The sequence below is a fragment of the Brachyhypopomus gauderio genome, chromosome 19 (genome assembly GCF_052324685.1).
Source record: "Brachyhypopomus gauderio isolate BG-103 chromosome 19, BGAUD_0.2, whole genome shotgun sequence".
Classification (NCBI taxonomy): domain Eukaryota; kingdom Metazoa; phylum Chordata; class Actinopteri; order Gymnotiformes; family Hypopomidae; genus Brachyhypopomus; species Brachyhypopomus gauderio.
The window spans coordinates 14,686,025-14,705,407 of NC_135229.1; the positions used below are offsets into that span (position 1 = coordinate 14,686,025).

The following is a 19,383-nucleotide window of genomic DNA, read 5'->3' on the forward strand; positions in this document are numbered from 1 at the left end:
CGCATGTAGTGCGTTCAAATAACATTTGTACTAGATAACTTGTTAAGCAAAATAAGTTTCCAAACAAAATAAGGTTTCACAGCTCCGTGGTTCTCGCAAGCGGAATATGTAAATGAGGACGTCAAAGGGCCGAATCGAAACTAGCTAGCGGCGGTAGGGTAACGACAGCTAGCGTCGCCACAGCGGGCGGAAATTATCATACAGTTAAGCCCGCCCACTAAGAGGGAAGATATGATTGGTCAATTTTACTGTCATTTGAAACTGGTATTGCGTTGAATTATAACTGCCAGGCCCTCTGTAAACGAACAGCGGGCATCACAGTCCTGATAGGGGGAGACACAGGCGCTTCCACTTAACCCCTCACCTTCCAACACAGATTGAATAGACACGGTTGAATATTTTATTTGCTTATATTTTTGTAATTGTTTAGATGTCGATTGTAAAACTGTAAGTAGATAAAATAAAATTGGATAATTATATATATAATGTTTTAAGAATATTTTAGGCCCTCTGAGAGGGCGTAGAGGGCCCTGACGGTTCCCCACTGGTCGACACCTATATAACGAATGTTGCTGTGAAGGAATCTGTTTTTAGTTGGAGGCTTTTACTGTGCTCACAAAATGTCTGTTGCATCTTATTACTCTCTCATCTATGTACTTTACTTTGCATTGTTTTTTTTATTATTATCACTATTACCCTTTGGGGTAATTTTTTATTTATTTTTCCCCTCCCCTGTGTGTTTACGTATTACAATCTGTGCTTAATTGCAAATGCTCATAATCTTTTTGTGTTGTATTTGAAAACCAAATAAAAACATCTTAAAAAAAATAAATAAATAAACGATCAATCACACTTGTGTCCACCTCCTCCCAGTACGACCTTACAGCATGGTCTTTATATTAATTTAATATTCAGTATCAGCTTTCAGTATATTGACATGTAAGTGGTTAAACCATAAATTCTTCTCATAAGTAAATGGCAACATTAATATAAATTTAACATTTATGTTAATGAACTATAAAACATACATGGGAAGCTGAAAACAACTGGTGTCCAGACCTCTTTAACATTGTGAAAATAGAGGAGCACAGAGATGGTTTCCATGGTAATTCCATAAACTCACACTAGTACTGAGTTGGAGTCCTGAGTGCTGAAATATCAGAGGGGCTGTAGTGATCTAATCTGCAAACATACACACCAGACACTGTGTGTTCACTCTGATTAAAAACCTTTAACATGTAAAAAAACATTGCAAATACAGCATTAACATACAGCAGTAAATAAAAAGGTTAAATAAAATTTCTGATAAACTACATAACAATAATTAGTTAACTGAGGACACAGTCTTACCTGATGAGGTGTTTATTGTTGAATGGAGAATTTTCAAATCACCAACAGCTCTCATTGTGGTGACATCATATGATGAGGTGTGATGTCACCAGCTCATATGCATATATGTTGAGATGTAACTCAAAAAGACTTTGAACTAGAGCTGCATTTGAGAATAAAGTAGAGAAAAAGTCTCATAAAGCCAATTACAGTAAAGCTGTACCAAGGCCAAAAGAGAAACCTCTACGCATGATCTAAGAATTTGCAAATGGACACACAGAGAAACCATTAGATATTGTGCAATATATCATTTTTGTTATTGAGAGAGTAACAATAAAAATATATTAAAATTAGTTAATATTTCAATCTAACCCTTTAGAACGATCTGGGATTATTTTACTCAAAACCAAAAAAAGCATAATGTGTATTTCCAAATGTGCTGTAATGTGTGTTACATGTGAGACAACTGTGTATCCTAGAGAAATATTTACTCACCGTTCACTTTGTGTATCACCACTTCCTTACATTATTCAGGACAAGATGTGAGACTGAAATGTAAAAAAATTAAAAAGACAAAAATGTAATTGAGTCTAATCAACATTTAATGTGATGATAAAACATAAGTTCCTACATCACTGCATCAGTTCCTACATCACTAAATCAGTTCCTACATCACTACATCAGTTCCCACATCACTACACCAGTTCCAACATCAGTACACAAGTTCCTACATCACTACATCAGTTCCTACATCACTACATCATTTCTCACATCACTACATCAGTTCCTACATCAGTACATCAGTTCCCACATCATTACACCAGTTCCCACATCACTACACCAGTTCATCACTACATCAGTTCCCACATTACTACACCAGTTCCCACATCACTACATCAGTTCCTACGTCACTACATCAGTTCCCACATCACTACATAAGTTCCTACATCACTACATAAGTTCCTACATCACTCCACCATATCCCACATAAATGTGGGAACTGGTGTAGTGATGTAGGAACTGATGTAGTGATAATAATAATATTAAATATAGCCGCAAGCGGCAATTGGCGGGTTCACACACAAATAGGCCTCTTGGCCTCAATAGGCAGAGGCCCAAAAGGTCCTTTAGACCCTAAATGTGAAAAGAAGCTGTTTGAGTGGAAAAAAATGCACAAATAAATCAATGTGCAAAAAAAGGTTCAATTGGGGCACCAAAGGCCCAAAAGGATCAAAATAATGTGTATTGGGAAATTGAGTCAGATCACAGAACTAAATCACATGCTGAGATCAGCTTTGTGTGTGTTTGTGTGGTGTTTCATGTAATAGTTTTCAGTCCGTTCCGGAATATGGCCACTAGATGGAGGCCAAGTACTACCATACTGATATCTCATTAATCTCAGTAATGAAATAGGACATTTTGGTGACTTAAAAGGTTCATTTCTGGTCAGGCAGTGTACTTTATGTAAAAAAAAAAGATTCAGTTGAGGCACTAAAGGGCCAAAAGGATCAAAATAATGTGTATTGGCAAAATGATTCAGATCACAGAACTAAATCACATGCTGAGATCAGCTTTGTGTGTGTTTGTGTGGTGTTTTATGTGAGCAATAGTTTTCAGTCAGTTTCGGTGTTTGGCCACTAGATGGAGCCCAAGTACTATCATACTTATATCTCATTAATCTCAGTAATGCAATATGACATTTTGGTGAATTAAAAGGTTCATTTGTGGTTAGGCAGTGCACTTTTTGTTATAAGATGCAATTGCAATGTTATAGAACTTCTTGATCTGGATCATACAAGACCAATTACTTGTCTGTATTCTGCATAACAAGATTGCAGCATGAGTTTTTATGCTTTTTAGGTTTTTGGGTACTGTAGCGCCCCCGACAGGCCAATTTGAAGCAAACTTGGCACACCTCACAAGGACTTCAGGATATAAAAGCCTTTCAAATTGGGAGTTGATTGCATACATGGTTTATGAGTTATAGCAATATAGGTCATATATGGCATGGCCACAATGATATAATGGGAAAATGGACCAATCAGAAAAATAAAAATCCAACATTTTTTTAATCACTTTTTACCTACAGAGTTTACTGATTATGCTCATAGCAATTTTGCCATAATTGGATCAAATTCCTATGACTAGTTTGTAAATAGCTATTTTCAAATAATTGATGAATGTGACAAAAGTATGCATTTTTTAATAGGACTTGTAATGGCAAAGTTGTCAGGTCTACTGCAAGGAATAAAAAGAAACAAGTTGCATGTTCCTAAGTGAAAATTTGGAGGAGATATGCATGATTTTCACAAATAGCGCCACCTAGTGGCCAAATGTTTTAAAACTGCACAGCATGACACATAGTCCTGAGGTACGCACAGTGGTGAGGTTTCATGTTGATTGGCCAATGGTAAGTCTGTCAAATGGCCAATTAATTCAAATAAAAATTAATTGGCTCATGGCGGCCATGTTTTTTGAGTGATGATGTCATCATTGTGTGTCTTGATATCACTTGGGCCCCTGATGATGCCTGTAAAGTTTTGGCTTGATGTGACTAATGGTTTCTGAGAAACAGTTTTTCCCATGTTATAGCGCCCCCTATTGGACAATCGTGGCCAGCTTTGACCTGTGACCTCCGAGTCATGTGCCCTAACAACTGATAAAATTTTATGAAGATCGGTCAAAGTGTTGCTGAGATATGGGTGTTTAAGTAAATTTGGCCACGCCTTGGAGCTATTGATTGACATGTGACAACCAGACTGTATGCAAATCTCAAAAAAATGTTTTTAAGCATCTTTGATAATGAGATTCTCCTGAATATTTTGACACCAAGGTTGTGGTGATCCGATGAAAAACCAGGGACTAGTATAAAAAAGTATGTTTTGCATATTATGCAAATTAGCAAAAAATCTAAGAAGGCGGAGCTTAATGGTTGTTGAGGCTTTTTTGTTTGGCTTGAGCCAAGGAATCCATCAGAAGTGGAATTTTGTTTCTAGGCCCTACGGTTTGGGAGATATGGACCAAAACGCAAAATGGTGCGCTATAGCGCCACCATCAGGCCAATGTGGGTCTCTGTGCTTTAGCACGGTCTCGCAAAGAGACTACACCATTCTGCCAAGTTTGGTCTCCCTGGGCCTTACGGTCTAGGCTGCAGTATGCGTTTTATCAGTAGAAAAATAATAATAAGAAAGAAAGAAAGAAAGAAAGAAAAAACCCAACAATAATAACAATAGGTTTCCCACACTGTGTGTGTGAACCCTAATAATACAGTTTTTCTCAGTCGATTTGGTTAATTTCTCACATCATGTTTTACATTGGCATCAAAACTAGTGCATTTCTCAAAACAGTTAGTGCAAACAGCAAAACTCAATGAAATACCTGCAAAAGCACATACTTCACTCAAAATACTTTGTTTTTGCTTCAAAAGCAAATATTTAGGTCAGTCAATTTGTCAGTGCCATCAGAATATCTAGTCTGTGTGCCATCGCCTATGAACAAGGCAGTCAAAATACTTAGTCATGTTGTCAGTGCAACTATAAGTCACATTCAGTGTAAACTGAATATTCTGATGGAAACTAGCTAAGCTTTTGATTTCAAGAACGCTGCACATTCTGTGGTATATCAAATACATGTTACACACATACAAACTTTATTTATTACTAAATAAATAAATGTAAAATGATGCCTTAGAGATTATGACAACATGTTCAGCACTTTTGCATATAATGACCTATGCGATGACCTAAAGACTAAATGTTTTGGAGGGTAAGACAATTCAACAGATAATCCGTACAACACATTTTGATAAACATGTCATAAGCAACTGATAATGTAAAAAACAACAGACAACTGTCCATGTCCATTTGCAATATGTACAAAAGCATTTGCAAAATGTTAAACACAAGGAGAAATTCAATTATGATGTGCACAAGTGACAAGGAGATGTGGAGACTGAATGAACAGTTTTGAGCATTTCAATTCTGATCTGAGAAATGAACCAAATTGACTGAGAAAAACTGTAAATAAATGTAAAATGATGCCTTAGAGATTATGACAACATGTTCAACACTTTTGCATATAATGACCTAGGCGATGACCTAAAGACTAAATGTTTTGGAGGGTAAGACAATTCAACAGACAATCCGTACAACACATCTTGATAAACATGTCATAAGAAACTGATAATGTAAATAACAACAGACAATTGTCCATGTCCATTTGCAAAATGTACAAAAGCATTTGCAAAATGTTAAACACAATGAGAAATGCAATTATGATGTGCACAAGTGACAAGGAGATGTGGAGATTGAATGAACAGTTTTGAGAATTTCAATTCTGATCTGAGAAATGAGCCAAATCGACTGAGAAAAACTGTAATAATAACATTTTATTTAATAAGCGCCTTTCAATACACCCAAGGACACTGCTCAATAAAAGCGAACAATAGAAGGAAAATATAAGAACGTTAAAATACAATTTTAACGTTAAAATACAATACAAAAATACAAATAAAAAAACAATATAGGCTCCGCCATAAGCCAACTGGAAAAGATGTGTTTTTAGATGTGCCTTTAATATAGTGACGGATGGGCAAGCACGTAACTCAAGCGGCAGACTGTTCCATAACTTCGACCCAGCCACACTAAAGGCCCTATCACCAATAGTGCGCAACTTGCTGCTAGGAACTTTGAGCAAGTGCAGCTCTGACGAGCGCAAGGTGCGTACTGGAGAGTATGTCTGGAGGAAACTACTGAGGTAGGATGGTGCACAGCCATGCAGAGATTTAAACACCAGCACAATGACCTTATACTGAATACGATACTGGACAGGGAGCCAGTGAAGACGTTCCAGAATGGGCGTAATATGCTCCCAGGATCTGGTATGAGTTAAAACCCTTGCAGCTGAGTTTTGCACATACTGAAGCCTGTTCAACAGCCAAGCCGGGAGTCCATGCAATACAGCATTACAGTAGTCAATCCTAGATGTCACAAATGCATGAACAATAGCCTCAGCAGCAGTATGGGAGAGAAATGGTCGGATCCTAGCAATGTTCCTTAAATGAAAAAAGGCTGTCTTGCAGATGTTCTTAATGTGTTGTTCAAATGAGAGGGTTGAGTCTAGGATGACTCCCAGATTTCTGATCTGGGTTAATGATGTGACAGTAAATCCAGGAATAGAGACAGCACTATTGCCAATCTTCTTGAGTGTACCTGGAGAAGCAATTAATATAGCCTCTGTCTTGTTACTGTTTAGACTCAAGAAATTCTCCTTCATCCATGTCCTCACATCAGCTAGACACTTAGTCAGAACAGGAGGCGGTAGACTGACAGAAGGTTTAGTGCATATGTATATCTGTACATCATCAGCAAAACAGTGGAACTGTAGCCCATGACCCCTAATAATGTCACCAAGAGGGAGCAAGTACAGTATAAAAAGTAGTGGACCAAGCACTGAACCCTGAGGGACACCATGTGACAAAATGCACGACTCAGATCTAAAACCTCCAATTGAAACAAACTGTTGCCTATCTGTAAGGTAAGACTGAAACCAAGAAAGAACAGTTCCAGATATGCCAAACAGATTACAGAGCCGAGTTAGTAATGTCTTGTGGCAGACTGTGTCAAATGCAGCTGTCAGGTCTAATAGTATGAGGAAATTTACCAACCCCTGGTCAGCTGCTATAAGAAGGTCATTAACCACCCTCACTAGTGCAGTTTCAGTGCTATGATTTCTCCTAAAGCCGGACTGAAACACCTCAAACAGCTCATTTGATTCAATGTGTTCTGTTAACTGGGTAGCTACCGTCCGTTCTAGAGTTTTGGCGAGGAAAGGAAGATTGGAGATAGGCCTGTAGTTCACCAGATTTTTAGGGTCTAAGCCATTTTTCTTTAAAACAGGAGTAATGGCAGCCATCTTCAAGGAAGCCGGAACTAGACCTGTGATCAGTGAGGCGTTGATGCACTGTGTAATAAGAGGGCAGATTGTAGTAAGGCAAGCTTTGACCCAGGATGTTGGCATTGGATTTAATTGGCACGTGGTGGCTCTCAAAGTCATAATCAACTGTGAGACGAAACTTTCCTGCACAGTATTGAAAGTGCACAGACAGCTGCCATTAAAACGTGTAGAGGAAGAATCAAAATCAGCAGATGCTAGACTGGATGGAAATTGAGAATAGATTGTAGCTATTTTCTGGTTAAAGAACGCCATGAACTGGTGATGTGGGAACTGATGTAGTGATGTGGGAACTGGTGTAGTGATGTAGGAACTGATGTAGTGATGTAGGAACTGGTGTAGTGATGTAGGAACTGTTGTAGTGATGTGGGAACTGATGTAGTGATGTAGGAACTGATGGTTTCACAGACACTGAGAAGCTGTTGAATTGACACTCAACTGCATGACCTGATCACAGTAACGAGGAAGAAGCAGCACCTTTGATATGTGGCTTCAGTGTGTTTGCATACATTTGTCTATTTGAGCCTCTTTATGATCCACAGGGAAACATTTGGAAAACTGTTCACAGTGACTTTATTAACCAGATAGTAAAATGTCACAACGTCAATCCCCAGAACAGTTACTTTCTTTCCTCCAGTGAAATGAAACTTGTTTTTAAAACCATTCGACTATAACACAGAATGCTGAACAGTGAGTTTATAACTTTAATGTTTTATCATCACATTAAATGTTCATTAGACTCAATTACATTTTTTTACATTTCAGGCTCACATCTTGTCCTGAATAATGTAAGGAACTGGTGATACACAAAGTGAACGGTGGGTAAATATTTCTCTAGGATACACAGTTGGCTCACACAGAACACACATTACAGCACATTTGGAAACATGAGTTATAATTTTGTTTTGTTTTGAGTAAATGAATCCCAGATTGTTCTAAATGGTTAGATTGAAATATTAACTAATTTTAATGTTCTTTCTAGTGTTACTCTCTCAGTAACAAATATGATATATTGCACAATATCTAATGGTTTCTCTGTGTGTCCATTTGCACATTCTTAGATCATACGTAGAGGTTTCTCTTTTGGCCTTGGTACAGCTTTACTGTAATTGGCTTTATGAGACTTTTTCTCTACTTTATTCTCAAATGCAGCTCTAGTTCAAAGTCTTTTTGAGTTACATCTCAACATATATGCATATGAGCTGGTGACATCACACCTCATCATGTGATGTCACCACGATGAGAGGTGTTGGTGATTTGAAAATTCTTCTCCATTCAACAATAAACACCTCATCAGGTAAGACTGTGTCCTTAGTTAACTAATTTTTTTATGTAGTTCATCAGTTATTAACCAGAAATTTGTTTCACCTTGTATATAAAGGCTTTTATTATTTATTTATTAATGCTGTATTTGCAATGTTTTTTTACATGTTAAAGGTTTTTAATCAGAGTGAACACACAGTGTCTGGTGTGTATGTCTGCAGATTAGATCACTACAGCCCCTCTGATATTTCAGCACTCAGGACTCCAACTCAGTACTAGTGTGAGTTTATGGAATTACCATGGAAACCATCTCTGTGCTCCTCTCTCTACTGTTGGGTAAATATTCACTAATAATCACTAGTCTCAAAACACCTGTTTGCTCTGAACATATTCAGTATGAATTTGTGATTCTTGTGCATATCTGATTAATCAAGTTAGTACCACAACTAATTATTTTCACAATGTCAAAGCGGTCTGGACACTAACTGTTTTCAGTTTCTAAAGAATGTTTGCTATATATTAACAAACATGTTATAAATGGCAATGTTGTAATTTACTCATGGGAAAAAACTGTTAAACCAGTTAAATGTTGATAGCTGAAACTAAATGTTTAAAGCCACAATAAATATAAAAAATATAAAGACAATGTAAATAATGTAGTGAATTTAGACTAATAAGATTTTTGCTTCCTCTTGTCATACTTGGTTTCTACTTTCTCACAACCCACTCCACTAATGGTGAAGATAAATCCTGTAAAATAAAATAAAATAAATAATACCTTTTTTTTCATTCACATTCATTTGTTCATTCACTAAAAGACGAGACTTGTTTTTCTTCTTGCCTCAGATCAGATCTCCCCTATTTAATTAAGAGTAGCAAAAACACTTAAGAACATGATTAAGGTTTCAGAACGCATCCGCTACAAAATCCTCTTAATGACTTTTAAACCCCTCCATGGCCTCACACCTGTCTACCTCTCACACCTGTTGCACCCTCACGTTCCATCGCGTCAGCTCAGGTCCTCTAACTCGTGTCTATTAACCATCCCAACACTCAGACTCTCCACTATGTGGCAGATCTTTCAGTGTTGCTGCCCCCACTCTCTGGAACTCTCTACCTTCCTCTCTTCACTCCTCTGCCTCTCTTCCTATTTTCAAAGCACAGCTAAAGACCTTCCTATTCTCTCACTACTCCCACTCTCACTGATACTCCCTAACTCTCCTCTCTTATATATGACCATGTTCATGTAAAGACCTTCCTATTCTCTCACTACTTCCACTCTCACTGATACTCCCTAACTCTCCTCTCTTATATATGACCATGTTCATGTAAAGACCTTCCTATTCTCTCATTACTTCCACTCTCTCTGATACTCCCTAACTCTCCTCTCTAATATATGACCATGTTCATGTAAAGACCTTCCTATTCTCTCACTACTCCCACTCTCACTGATACTCCCTAACTCTCCTCTCTTATATATGACCATGTTCATGTAAAGACCTTCCAATTCTCTCACTACTCCCACTCTCACTGATACTCCCTAACTCTCCTCTCTTATATATGACCATGTTCATGTAAAGACCTTCCTATTCTCACTACTCCCACTCTCACTGATACTCCCTAACTCTCCTCTCTTATATATGACCATGTTCATGTAAAGACCTTCCTATTCTCTCACTACTCCCACTCTCTCTGATACTCCCTAACTCTCCTCTCTTATATATGACCATGTTCATGTAAAGACCTTCCTATTCTCTCACTACTCCCACTCTCTCTGATACTCCCTAACTCTCCTCTCTTATATATGACCATGTTCATGTAAAGACCTTCCTATTCTCTCATTACTTCCACTCTCTCTGATACTCCCTAACTCTCCTCTCTTATATATGACCATGTTCATGTAAAGACCTTCCTATTCTCTCACTACTTCCACTCTCACTGATACTCCCTAACTCTCCTCTCTTATATATGACCATGTTCATGTAGACCTTCCTATTCTCTCGCTACTCCCACTCTCTCTGATACTCCCTAACTCTCCTCTCTTATATATGACCATGTTCATGTAGACCTTCATATTCTCTCACTACTCCCACTCTCACTGATACTCCCTAACTCTCCTCTCTTATATATGACCATGTTCATGTAAAGACCTTCATATTCTCTCACTACTTCCACTCTCACTGATACTCCCTAACTCTCCTCTCTTATATATGACCATGTTCATGTAAAGACCTTCCTATTCTCTCACTACTTCCACTCTCTCTGATACTCCCTAACTCTCCTCTCTTATGTATGACCATGTTCGTGTAAAGACCTTCCTATTCTCTCACTACTTCCACTCTCGCTGATACTCCCTAACTCTCCTCTCTTATATATGACCATGTTCATGTAAAGACCTTCCTATTCTCTCACTACTCCCACTCTCACTGATACTCCCTAACTCTCCTCTCTTATATATGACCATGTTCATGTAAAGACCTTCCTATTCTCTCACTACTCCCACTCTCACTGATACTCCCTAACTCTCCTCTCTTATATATGACCATGTTCATGTAAAGACCTTCCTATTCTCTCACTACTCCCACTCTCACTGATACTCCCTAACTCTCCTCTCTTATATATGACCATGTTCATGTAAAGACCTTCCTATTCTCTCACTACTTCCACTCTCTCTGATACTCCCAACTCTTCTCTCGTCTGTATGACCATGTCTATGTAAAGCCACCTTGGGTTTGTGAAAGGCGCTATAAAAAATAAACTTATTATTATTATTATTATTATTAAACTGTATCAGGTAAGATCACTTTACATTGCAAAATTTATTTAAAAACCTGATTGAAAGCATGGCACCACTTACAAACAAGAAAGATCAAACATACTAAAAAAACCCAAGAGAATTCTCCTCTTGTGAGAACTGGTCCATGTGTACAATACAAGTCACATGCTGTGTGTTTCCTGGTCAGCTGAGCTGAATATTATGTGCACCCCTGATCACCCCTGATCACCCCCCTTCACCCACCTGTTTACCCCCCCTGTTTACCCCCATGTTCAACTCCCAAATTCATCTGTTCACCAAAGTCTTCTGGGGTTGAACATCTCCAGACGGAAAGAAGACACATCACATCTACCCTGTTAGATCGACCCCATCACATCTACCCCCCATCACATCTACCCCCCATCACATCTACCCCATCACATCTACCCCCCATCACATGTACCCCATCACATCTACCCCCATCACATCTACCCCCCATCACATCTACCCCCCATCACATCTACCCCCCATCACATCTACCCCCCATCACATCTACCCCATCACATCTATCCCATCACATCTACCCCATCACATCTACCCCCCATCACATCTACCCCCATCACATCTACCCCCCATCACATCTACCCCCATCACATCTACCCCCCCCATCACATCTACCCCCCCATCACATGTACCCCATCACATCTACCCCATCACATGTACTCCTGTCCTTCATGTCTACCCCTGTAGCCTCATTGCTGTTACTTTAACCAAAGAACATTTTTCCACAGTCTTTTCTCCAACAGTCCAAAGTCATCTCAGAACATTTCACATTATTGTGGATGAGAGACTGACTCAGTCTGAGGCTCAGACAGCTTGTAGAAGAAACTACACCGACCTCGTCACTGTGTACAGTGAGGAAGACAACAGTGTACTGGCTAATCTGACTGAGGAGGCTGGATTATATGCTGCCTGGATTGGGCTCCAACGCAGTCAGCCCAGTTATAAATGGTCTAATGGTGATGCAGTTACATTCAGAGACTCAATACAAGACTGTGGGACATGGAGCTGCTGTGTTGCTATGACGGCTGAGGGTTCATGGGAGTGTGATCCCTGCACACAGAAAAAGAATTTTGTGTGTTATAAACAAGGTAAATACTTACTATAGAAGTTTTAACAATATTCAACACTATAATTGTTGATATCATCACCTTTAATTCTAAACATATAATTAAGGATCAATTAAAGGTCAATTGTTTAATCACTGCAGATTCGAGCCACAGTTATCAGTTAGTGCTTGAGCCAATGTCCTGGTATGAAGCCCAGAGATACTGCAGGGAGAAATACACTGATCTGATCAGCATCAGAGATCAGGAGCAAAATGAAGAGGTGAATCTGAATGGGAAGAACAGCACCACCCCCTTCTGGATCGGCCTGCTGTGTGATGACTGGGAGTGGACTGATGGAGGTCTCTCCACCTACAGGAACTGGGGGACTGATCATCCTCAGAGAACAGGAGACTGTACAACACTGCTAGGAGGGAAATGGGTCTCAGTGCCTTGTGGTAATGGTCAATCTGCTCTGTGCTACCACAGTAATGCCACAGGTATCACAACACATGCCCAAAGCACTGGAGAACATTCCTGACAGTTTCTAATCAGACTATAGTAGAACATCACCCCATCATTGAGTCACTAACAAGAGAAACTTTTCCAGTCTTTTCTGCTGCAGGTGGAAGTCGTCTCAGAACATTCCACATTATTGTGGATGAGAGTCTGACTCAGTCTGAGGCTCAGACAGCTTGTAGAAGAAACTACACCGACCTCGTCACTGTGTACAGTGAGGAAGACAACAGTGTACTGGCTAATCTGACTGAGGAGGCTGGATTATATGCTGCCTGGATTGGGCTCCAACCCAGTCAGCCCAGTTATAAATGGTCTAATGGTGATGCAGTTACATTTGTAAACTTGACAGAAGACTGTGGGACATGGAACTGCTGTGCTACTATGATGGCTAATGGTTCATGGGAGTGTAATAACTGCACAGAGAAAAATAATTTTATGTGTCATAAACAAGGTAAAAACTTAATATAGACGTTTTAACAATATTACAAACTATAATTATTGATATCATCACATTTAACTCTAAACACATCATTAAGGATAAATTAAAGTTCAATTGTTTAATGACTGCAGATTCGTGCCACAGTTATCAGTTAGTGCTTGAGCCAATGTCCTGGTATGAAGCCCAGAGATACTGCAGGGAGACCTACACTGATCTGGTCAGCATCAGAGATCAGGAGCAAAATGAAGAGGTGAATCAGAATGGGAAGAACAGCACCACCCCCTTCTGGATCGGCCTGCTGTGTGATGACTGGGAGTGGACTGATGGAGGTCTCTCCACCTACAGGAACTGGAGATCTCGTGAACCTCAGCCATATGATTGTGTAAAACTGATTAAGGATGAATGGTCTCCATCAGCGTGTAATGATTCTGCATCTGCTCTGTGCTACAGCAGTAAGTCATGATGTTACCAACACTAAAATGTTCTCTGCAGTCTAGATCAGTAGAATGAAGAAGTGTCTCTGGTGTTTGTGTCTCTGTCAGCATCCATCCATGTGAGTGAGGACAGTATGATCTGGGAGAAAGCTCTGGACTACTGTCAGGAAGGTAACAGGTCTGGTCTCCTACGCATTGAGTCTGACCTTGACCAGAAAGAAGTGGAGTCTGAACTCAGAAGGAATAAAGTATCTGGGCCTGTGTGGGTGGGGCTTGGACAGAGTCGACTGTCTGAGCTCTTGAGTTCATCCAGTACACTGGCTCCTGGACTCTGGACCAGCTGGGGGGGAAGGAGACAGCCAGTGTCTCACAGCTGCAGTGCCACAGAAAGTGTGGAACAAACATTTAGACAGAAAATGGACATTTCTGAACTTAGAGTTGTATGTGAACTTAAACCAACCTAAAATGTTGTTTTGTCAATCCTGGAAGAACAGAGCATTGTATAGTTCATCGTTTTCTCACCCTGACTCAACTGTTCTTTTTATCTACTGACCTTCTTCACTAGAGGAAAAGATGAACCAAGAAATATTAACTGCAGAAATGTATTACACATTTAAGCCTACATGCTTCAATTAAAATCATATTACAACAGTCTTTGAGGTTTTCTCTGTATTTTAAGACTTTGATGTTAATTTATCCATATTGTTACGTGCATGGAGTGCACGTTGTGTTTTTCTGTCTACATCCATAGGTGGACTCGTTGCTACTGCAAAAATCGCCCTCTGGCCGTGGACAATCAACATTGGCATGTTCCACCAATCTGGTTATAGAAAGGCTTCATCAGCTAACCAATGGGACGCTGTGGAAGGTGGGCGTTCTGGCATAAATGATGACAAGGATGGATGAGGGAGAGAGACACCTGAATGATGTTTGGCAGAGTTGATGTGTGTAACCTGGTAAAGGTTGGCTGAGTTGTGTGTTGTGCGTATAGAAAACCAGTCTATCTCTATATGTATGTTTCATGTGGTGTATGTAGGGGGTTATCAGGTCTCCTGAATACCCAGAGTGTGTACTGTGCTCACCGTTCATGTGGGAGGCTACGGTGGGGTAGGTTAGTTTCTTTGTCTTGTTTGTAGTATTGTTTTGTTGTATAGGTGTTAGGAAAGGAGGCGGGCGTCACTTTTGTATGTTTGTTAGGTTAGGGGTTTGTTAGGTAGGTTTTTTTCTTTCATTGATTTGATGCTGCCCGTGACCCACCGTAGTCAGGTATGTGTATGAATGGAATAATATGGGCATTAACATCCAGCCTGTTGAGACGTTATGACTTTTGTCTATGTACATCTGTTAATCTGTGTGTTTGCTCTCTGGACCAGTAAAATCTCTAGTCGCCATCAGCTTGACTCAGCCGTGTATCTTATTCCCCCCTACACCCGGTAACAGTCCTGTGTCTTATTCCCCCCTACACCCGGTAACAGTCCTGTGTCTTATTCCCCCCTACACCCGGTAACAGTCCTGTGTCTTATTCCCCCCTACACCCGGTAACAGTCCTGTGCACCCGTAGAGAGAGGGGGGGACGTAACACATATTTATCACTTTTGTACACAAACTCGGAACATCTCTCGCTCTCTGTTAATCTAATATTAATTGATATTTTAGGTAATTTACACAGCTTTTCCAGAATTAAATGTAATTTGAATTAATTGAATTAATGTATATTTGCCAAATATTTACTAAAAATAGTTTTCCTTAGGTTTACAGTCTGATTTTACAAACATGTTTAGTTTCTTACTGACAACTAATTTTAGACAGACGCAAATGTTATTACATGATGTATTCATAAACGACCCTAAAGTAGGTAACAGGATGGGTGTCCTGCACCTTGTGTCTGACCTTGACTGTGTCTCAGGAGGGTCTGTGTGGGTGGATCTTGGATAGAGAAGACTGTCTGATCTGTGGAGTTCAGCCAACATGCAGCTCCGGTTCCCTGAACCAGCAGAGAAGGATACAGCCAGTGTCTCACAAATGCAGTGTCACTGAAACAGTGGGACAGACATTTAGACAGATGATGGGCATTTCTGAACTGATGGGTGTATGTGAATTTAAACCAAACGGAAACGTCGTCTTCTCAATCCTGAAGAAAGAGCCCAGTACAGGTTTGGGTATTCCTAGCGTCACACACCTGGTCCATTCAGGATGGGCGTGGTCATTAGCTGCTGTGTTGAGCAGGAACATTTCTAAAGTGTGCAGGGCCCTGGCGTCCAGGAGCAGGAGGGAATAACAGTGGAGATTCTGTTCATTACTGGACATCAAACTAATGAACATTAAAAACAGACAGTCAACTATTCACACTGCGGCTAAGAAGCATTAGGCCTTACGCATGATTAAGAAAAACACAAAAATGTGATTATACAATATAAACTGATTATGTAAGATATTCTGCTAATTTAGTGTGATTATCACATCAGAATCAGCAGTTTACTGAGAGGTGGAAACACCTTCCAACACAATAATCCAATATGTCCCATGGCAAATAGATAGCAGCTTAACTTCATGACCACTAGATGGAGACATAATTAAATTTTTCTCAGACATTCGTTAATTCATCAAATTCATAAAGAGCAGAAGAAACTGATGAACACAACCTTTGATGTGTGTTTCTAATTCATGCAATTTCCTGTGAATGTCTTTGTAATAACAAAGTGATAATTTTCCTAAGCCTAAATCTAAAGACCAAATCTAAAATCCACATGCATATTAACCAGCCAGTGTCCCCATCCCTCCCTCTCAGGTGATGTTTTAAGATTCTCCTCACTACATTAGTAACTTGTTCGAAAAAACAGACGTCAAAGCCCAATTCACAAATATTTACAGCGACTTTTATTTTGAAGTGTGTTTTGTGTGGATGACCAGGAAGAGTTTGAGCAGGCGCCTCACCTGTCTCCGGGTTCCTCTTACACAACATGGGTACCGGGCCGGAGTGTCGGCGGACGTGTGATTACCCGCACAGTTAAACCCCGTTGGAGGTAGGATGTGTTGGGCAGGCGGGTGGTGGTCTCACCCGGGGGAACCGGCCTCGGTTTCTGCGTTAGGTCAGTGTCACGGAGCCCAATCAGTACCGAGCAGGATCGGCGTAAACCCGCACAGACCTGCACACAGAGCGGCTCCACCTCGGTGGGTCGGCGGTGCTGGTGGATACACGGCCCGGTTAACGGGCGACCGGCCGTGTAGTCGGTTACGATACCGACACAAATATACGGCGGAATATGTCAGCTTGTTTCAACCGACCGTGGCCGTGTAGTCGTGTTGCTGTGTTGTCTGTTTAATGATTGTCCTGAATCTTGGCTGTGTTCCTGTTTGATGTGTTTTTAATGATGTCCCGAGTGTCCTGAAGCTCCGTTTGTGTCGGTAGTCTCGGTGATGTGCGCGCGCTGACCGTCACTGTCCGTCTGTGCGCGTGAGGATGAACGCGGAGGAGCTGGAGCTGCTCGCCGACTCCAAATACAGGAACTACGTGGCGGCGGTGGACAAGGCCCTGAAGAACTTCGAGTACTCCAGCGAATGGGCCGATCTCATTTCAGCACTTGGCAAGCTCAACAAGGTACTAGCAGTCTGTCTCTCTCTCTGTCTCACCCTCTGTCTCTCTCTCTCTGTCTCACCCTCTGTCTCTCTCTCTCTGTCTCACCCTCTCTCTCTCTCTCTCTGTCTCACCCTCTGTCTATCTCTCTCTGTCTCACCCTCTGTCTCTCTCTCTCTCTCACCCTCTGTCTCTCTCTCTCTCACCCTCTCTCTCTCTCTCTCTGTCTCACCCTCTGTCTCTCTCTGTCTCTGTCTCACCCTCTGTCTATCTCTCTCTGTCTCACCCTCTGTCTGTCTCTCACACACCTGTGTTCATGCTGCTAAACCTTAATTAACAATAACCAAAATAATCCTGTGATCTCCCCAAAATGACCTCTGCCTATTTTAATCATTAGTGTTGTAAATGTGTATTGCACACAAGGTGTAATATTGCATTCAGTTATGTTCTTGTTATTATTGTTGTTATCATTTGTTGTTGTGGTATTAAAACCTCACACAACAGCCACATGTTGCTATGGCAGCGGGAGACATATTCTTGCTGTCTTCTTCCAGAGGTTCAGTCATTTGTCTCGTTTTACTGTAGTGTACTCTACACTACATTAGCCAGTGCTCCTTTTCACAGGTGTTGCAAAATAATGCCAAGTACCAGGTGGTACCCAAGAAGCTCACGATCGGGAAGCGTTTGGCCCAGTGCCTTCACCCAGCACTGCCCAGTGGCGTCCACCGCAAGGCCCTGGAGACCTACGAGATCATCTTCAAGATCATTGGCCACAAACGTCTGGCTAAAGACCTGTTCCTGTACAGGTAAGGAAAGAGAGTTCAGCAGTGCACAGGTACGGTGCTGTGACATGGTTTAGGTGGACGCTGGTTGAAAAGGCACATTTTGGACTGGGCTGAGCACGTGTGGATTAACATTACCACGTGTCATTACCAGTAATGCAGAGCAGGTCCGTTGTGTCTGACCCAACATCCCCTTTGTTCTGTGTCAGCTCGGGTCTCTTCCCCCTGCTCTCCAATGCTGCCATGTCGGTGAAGCCGGTGCTGCTGGGCCTGTATGAGACCTACTACTTGCCCCTGGGGAAGACCCTGAAACCGGGCCTGCAGGGGCTCCTGACGGGCGTCCTGCCCGGCCTCGAGGAAGGCTCAGAGTACTATGACAGGTCAGATGGTGAAACGTGTTTAACTGTCTGTGTGGTTTTGGAGTATTGGGCTCGGTGATGAGATCAGTGCTTGACTGAATCACAAGGTTTCTTAACATTCACTGAGTCACTAATGTTACTATGTTACTAATGTTGATGTTTTTGTTATTTCTTTTTTTAGTACATTTATCCCAATTCATGTTTTCATTAGTTTATTTTATTTATATTTAGATAATTAGGGGTTTTATGGTTGTTTAATTCATTTGAAGGACCAACACCCTGCTGGAGAAGGTGGCATCGGCCGTGGAACAGGCGGCGTTCTACAGCGCCCTCTGGGGGAGCATCCTGACCAGCGCGGCCGTCAGGCTGCCCGGTGTCAGCTTCGTCCTGCTCCACCTCAATCGCAGGCTCTCTATGGAGGACCAGCTCTACGTCATGGGCAGCGACATCGCGCTCATGGTGCCTGCTCTGTGCTAGTCGCAATATCTGAACACGCGTCTTGGTTTGATGCTGACGCTAAATGTGGCAGTGATGCTTGCTTAGTGAGAACGTGGGCAGAAAACATCACATTTATGGGCAGAAAAACCACAAAAGAGGAAACTTTTTTAGTTTGATCTGGGTTGGTGCCTGGTAATCATTCTACATTGTATCTGGAAAAATATATTGGCACTAAATGCCAGCTCAGTTTTGTTATTCAGTAGAGAATGATGTGCTGCCTACATTATCATTCATTCATATGCAGTCCTGTTTATTTCCACTTCAGTTAAATCACTTTTGTAATGTTTAGTGAGTGGGCAATTCAGCTCAAAGTGATTCAGTTCTGTCATTGAATCAGTGCTAAACTGATGGTGAACTGTGAGAATGATTCAGT

At 40.9% G+C, this 19,383-nt stretch overlaps 2 protein-coding genes and 2 long non-coding RNA genes across 10 annotated transcripts in view; 3 read left to right on the forward strand and 1 right to left on the reverse strand.

Moving 5' to 3' along the window:
- Positions 1–1,051: 1,051 nt before the first annotated feature.
- Positions 1,052–17,211, reverse strand: LOC143482541 (uncharacterized). Of its 2 annotated transcripts, XR_013122259.1 has the most exons (6): positions 16,732–17,211; positions 15,977–16,048; positions 15,688–15,830; positions 1,825–1,877; positions 1,351–1,492; positions 1,052–1,182 (listed from the first exon to the last, which is right to left on the reverse strand). It is a non-coding gene; the product is annotated as an uncharacterized LOC143482541 (long non-coding RNA). The 2 variants fall into 2 exon arrangements; XR_013122260.1 differs by lacking the exons at positions 1,052–1,182; positions 1,351–1,492; positions 1,825–1,877 and adding an exon at positions 12,006–12,412.
- Positions 7,709–8,533, forward strand: LOC143482543 (uncharacterized). Its single transcript, XR_013122261.1, has 3 exons — positions 7,709–7,971; positions 8,047–8,099; positions 8,434–8,533. It is a non-coding gene; the product is annotated as an uncharacterized LOC143482543 (long non-coding RNA).
- On the forward strand, positions 8,735–15,151 carry LOC143482540 (secretory phospholipase A2 receptor-like). Its single transcript, XM_076980893.1, has 6 exons — positions 8,735–8,880; positions 12,091–12,450; positions 12,570–12,905; positions 13,016–13,375; positions 13,495–13,815; positions 13,906–15,151. Exons 1-6 carry the CDS (start codon positions 8,844–8,846, stop codon positions 14,259–14,261), a joined length of 1,770 nt encoding a protein of 589 aa, XP_076837008.1. The 5' UTR covers positions 8,735–8,843; the 3' UTR covers positions 14,262–15,151.
- A 46-nt stretch (positions 17,212–17,257) lies between the features above and the next one.
- The window catches only part of dop1a (DOP1 leucine zipper like protein A), a 40,067-nt gene continuing 37,941 nt past the window's right edge, over positions 17,258–19,383 (forward strand). For all 6 annotated transcript variants that reach the window (XM_076980887.1, XM_076980890.1, XM_076980889.1 and 3 more), the window contains exons 1-4: positions 17,258–17,395; positions 17,996–18,177; positions 18,363–18,533; positions 18,782–18,971. In XM_076980887.1, coding sequence (XP_076837002.1) covers positions 17,258–17,395; positions 17,996–18,177; positions 18,363–18,533; positions 18,782–18,971 — 681 coding nt within the window. The remainder of the gene's footprint in view (positions 17,396–17,995; positions 18,178–18,362; positions 18,534–18,781; positions 18,972–19,383) is intronic.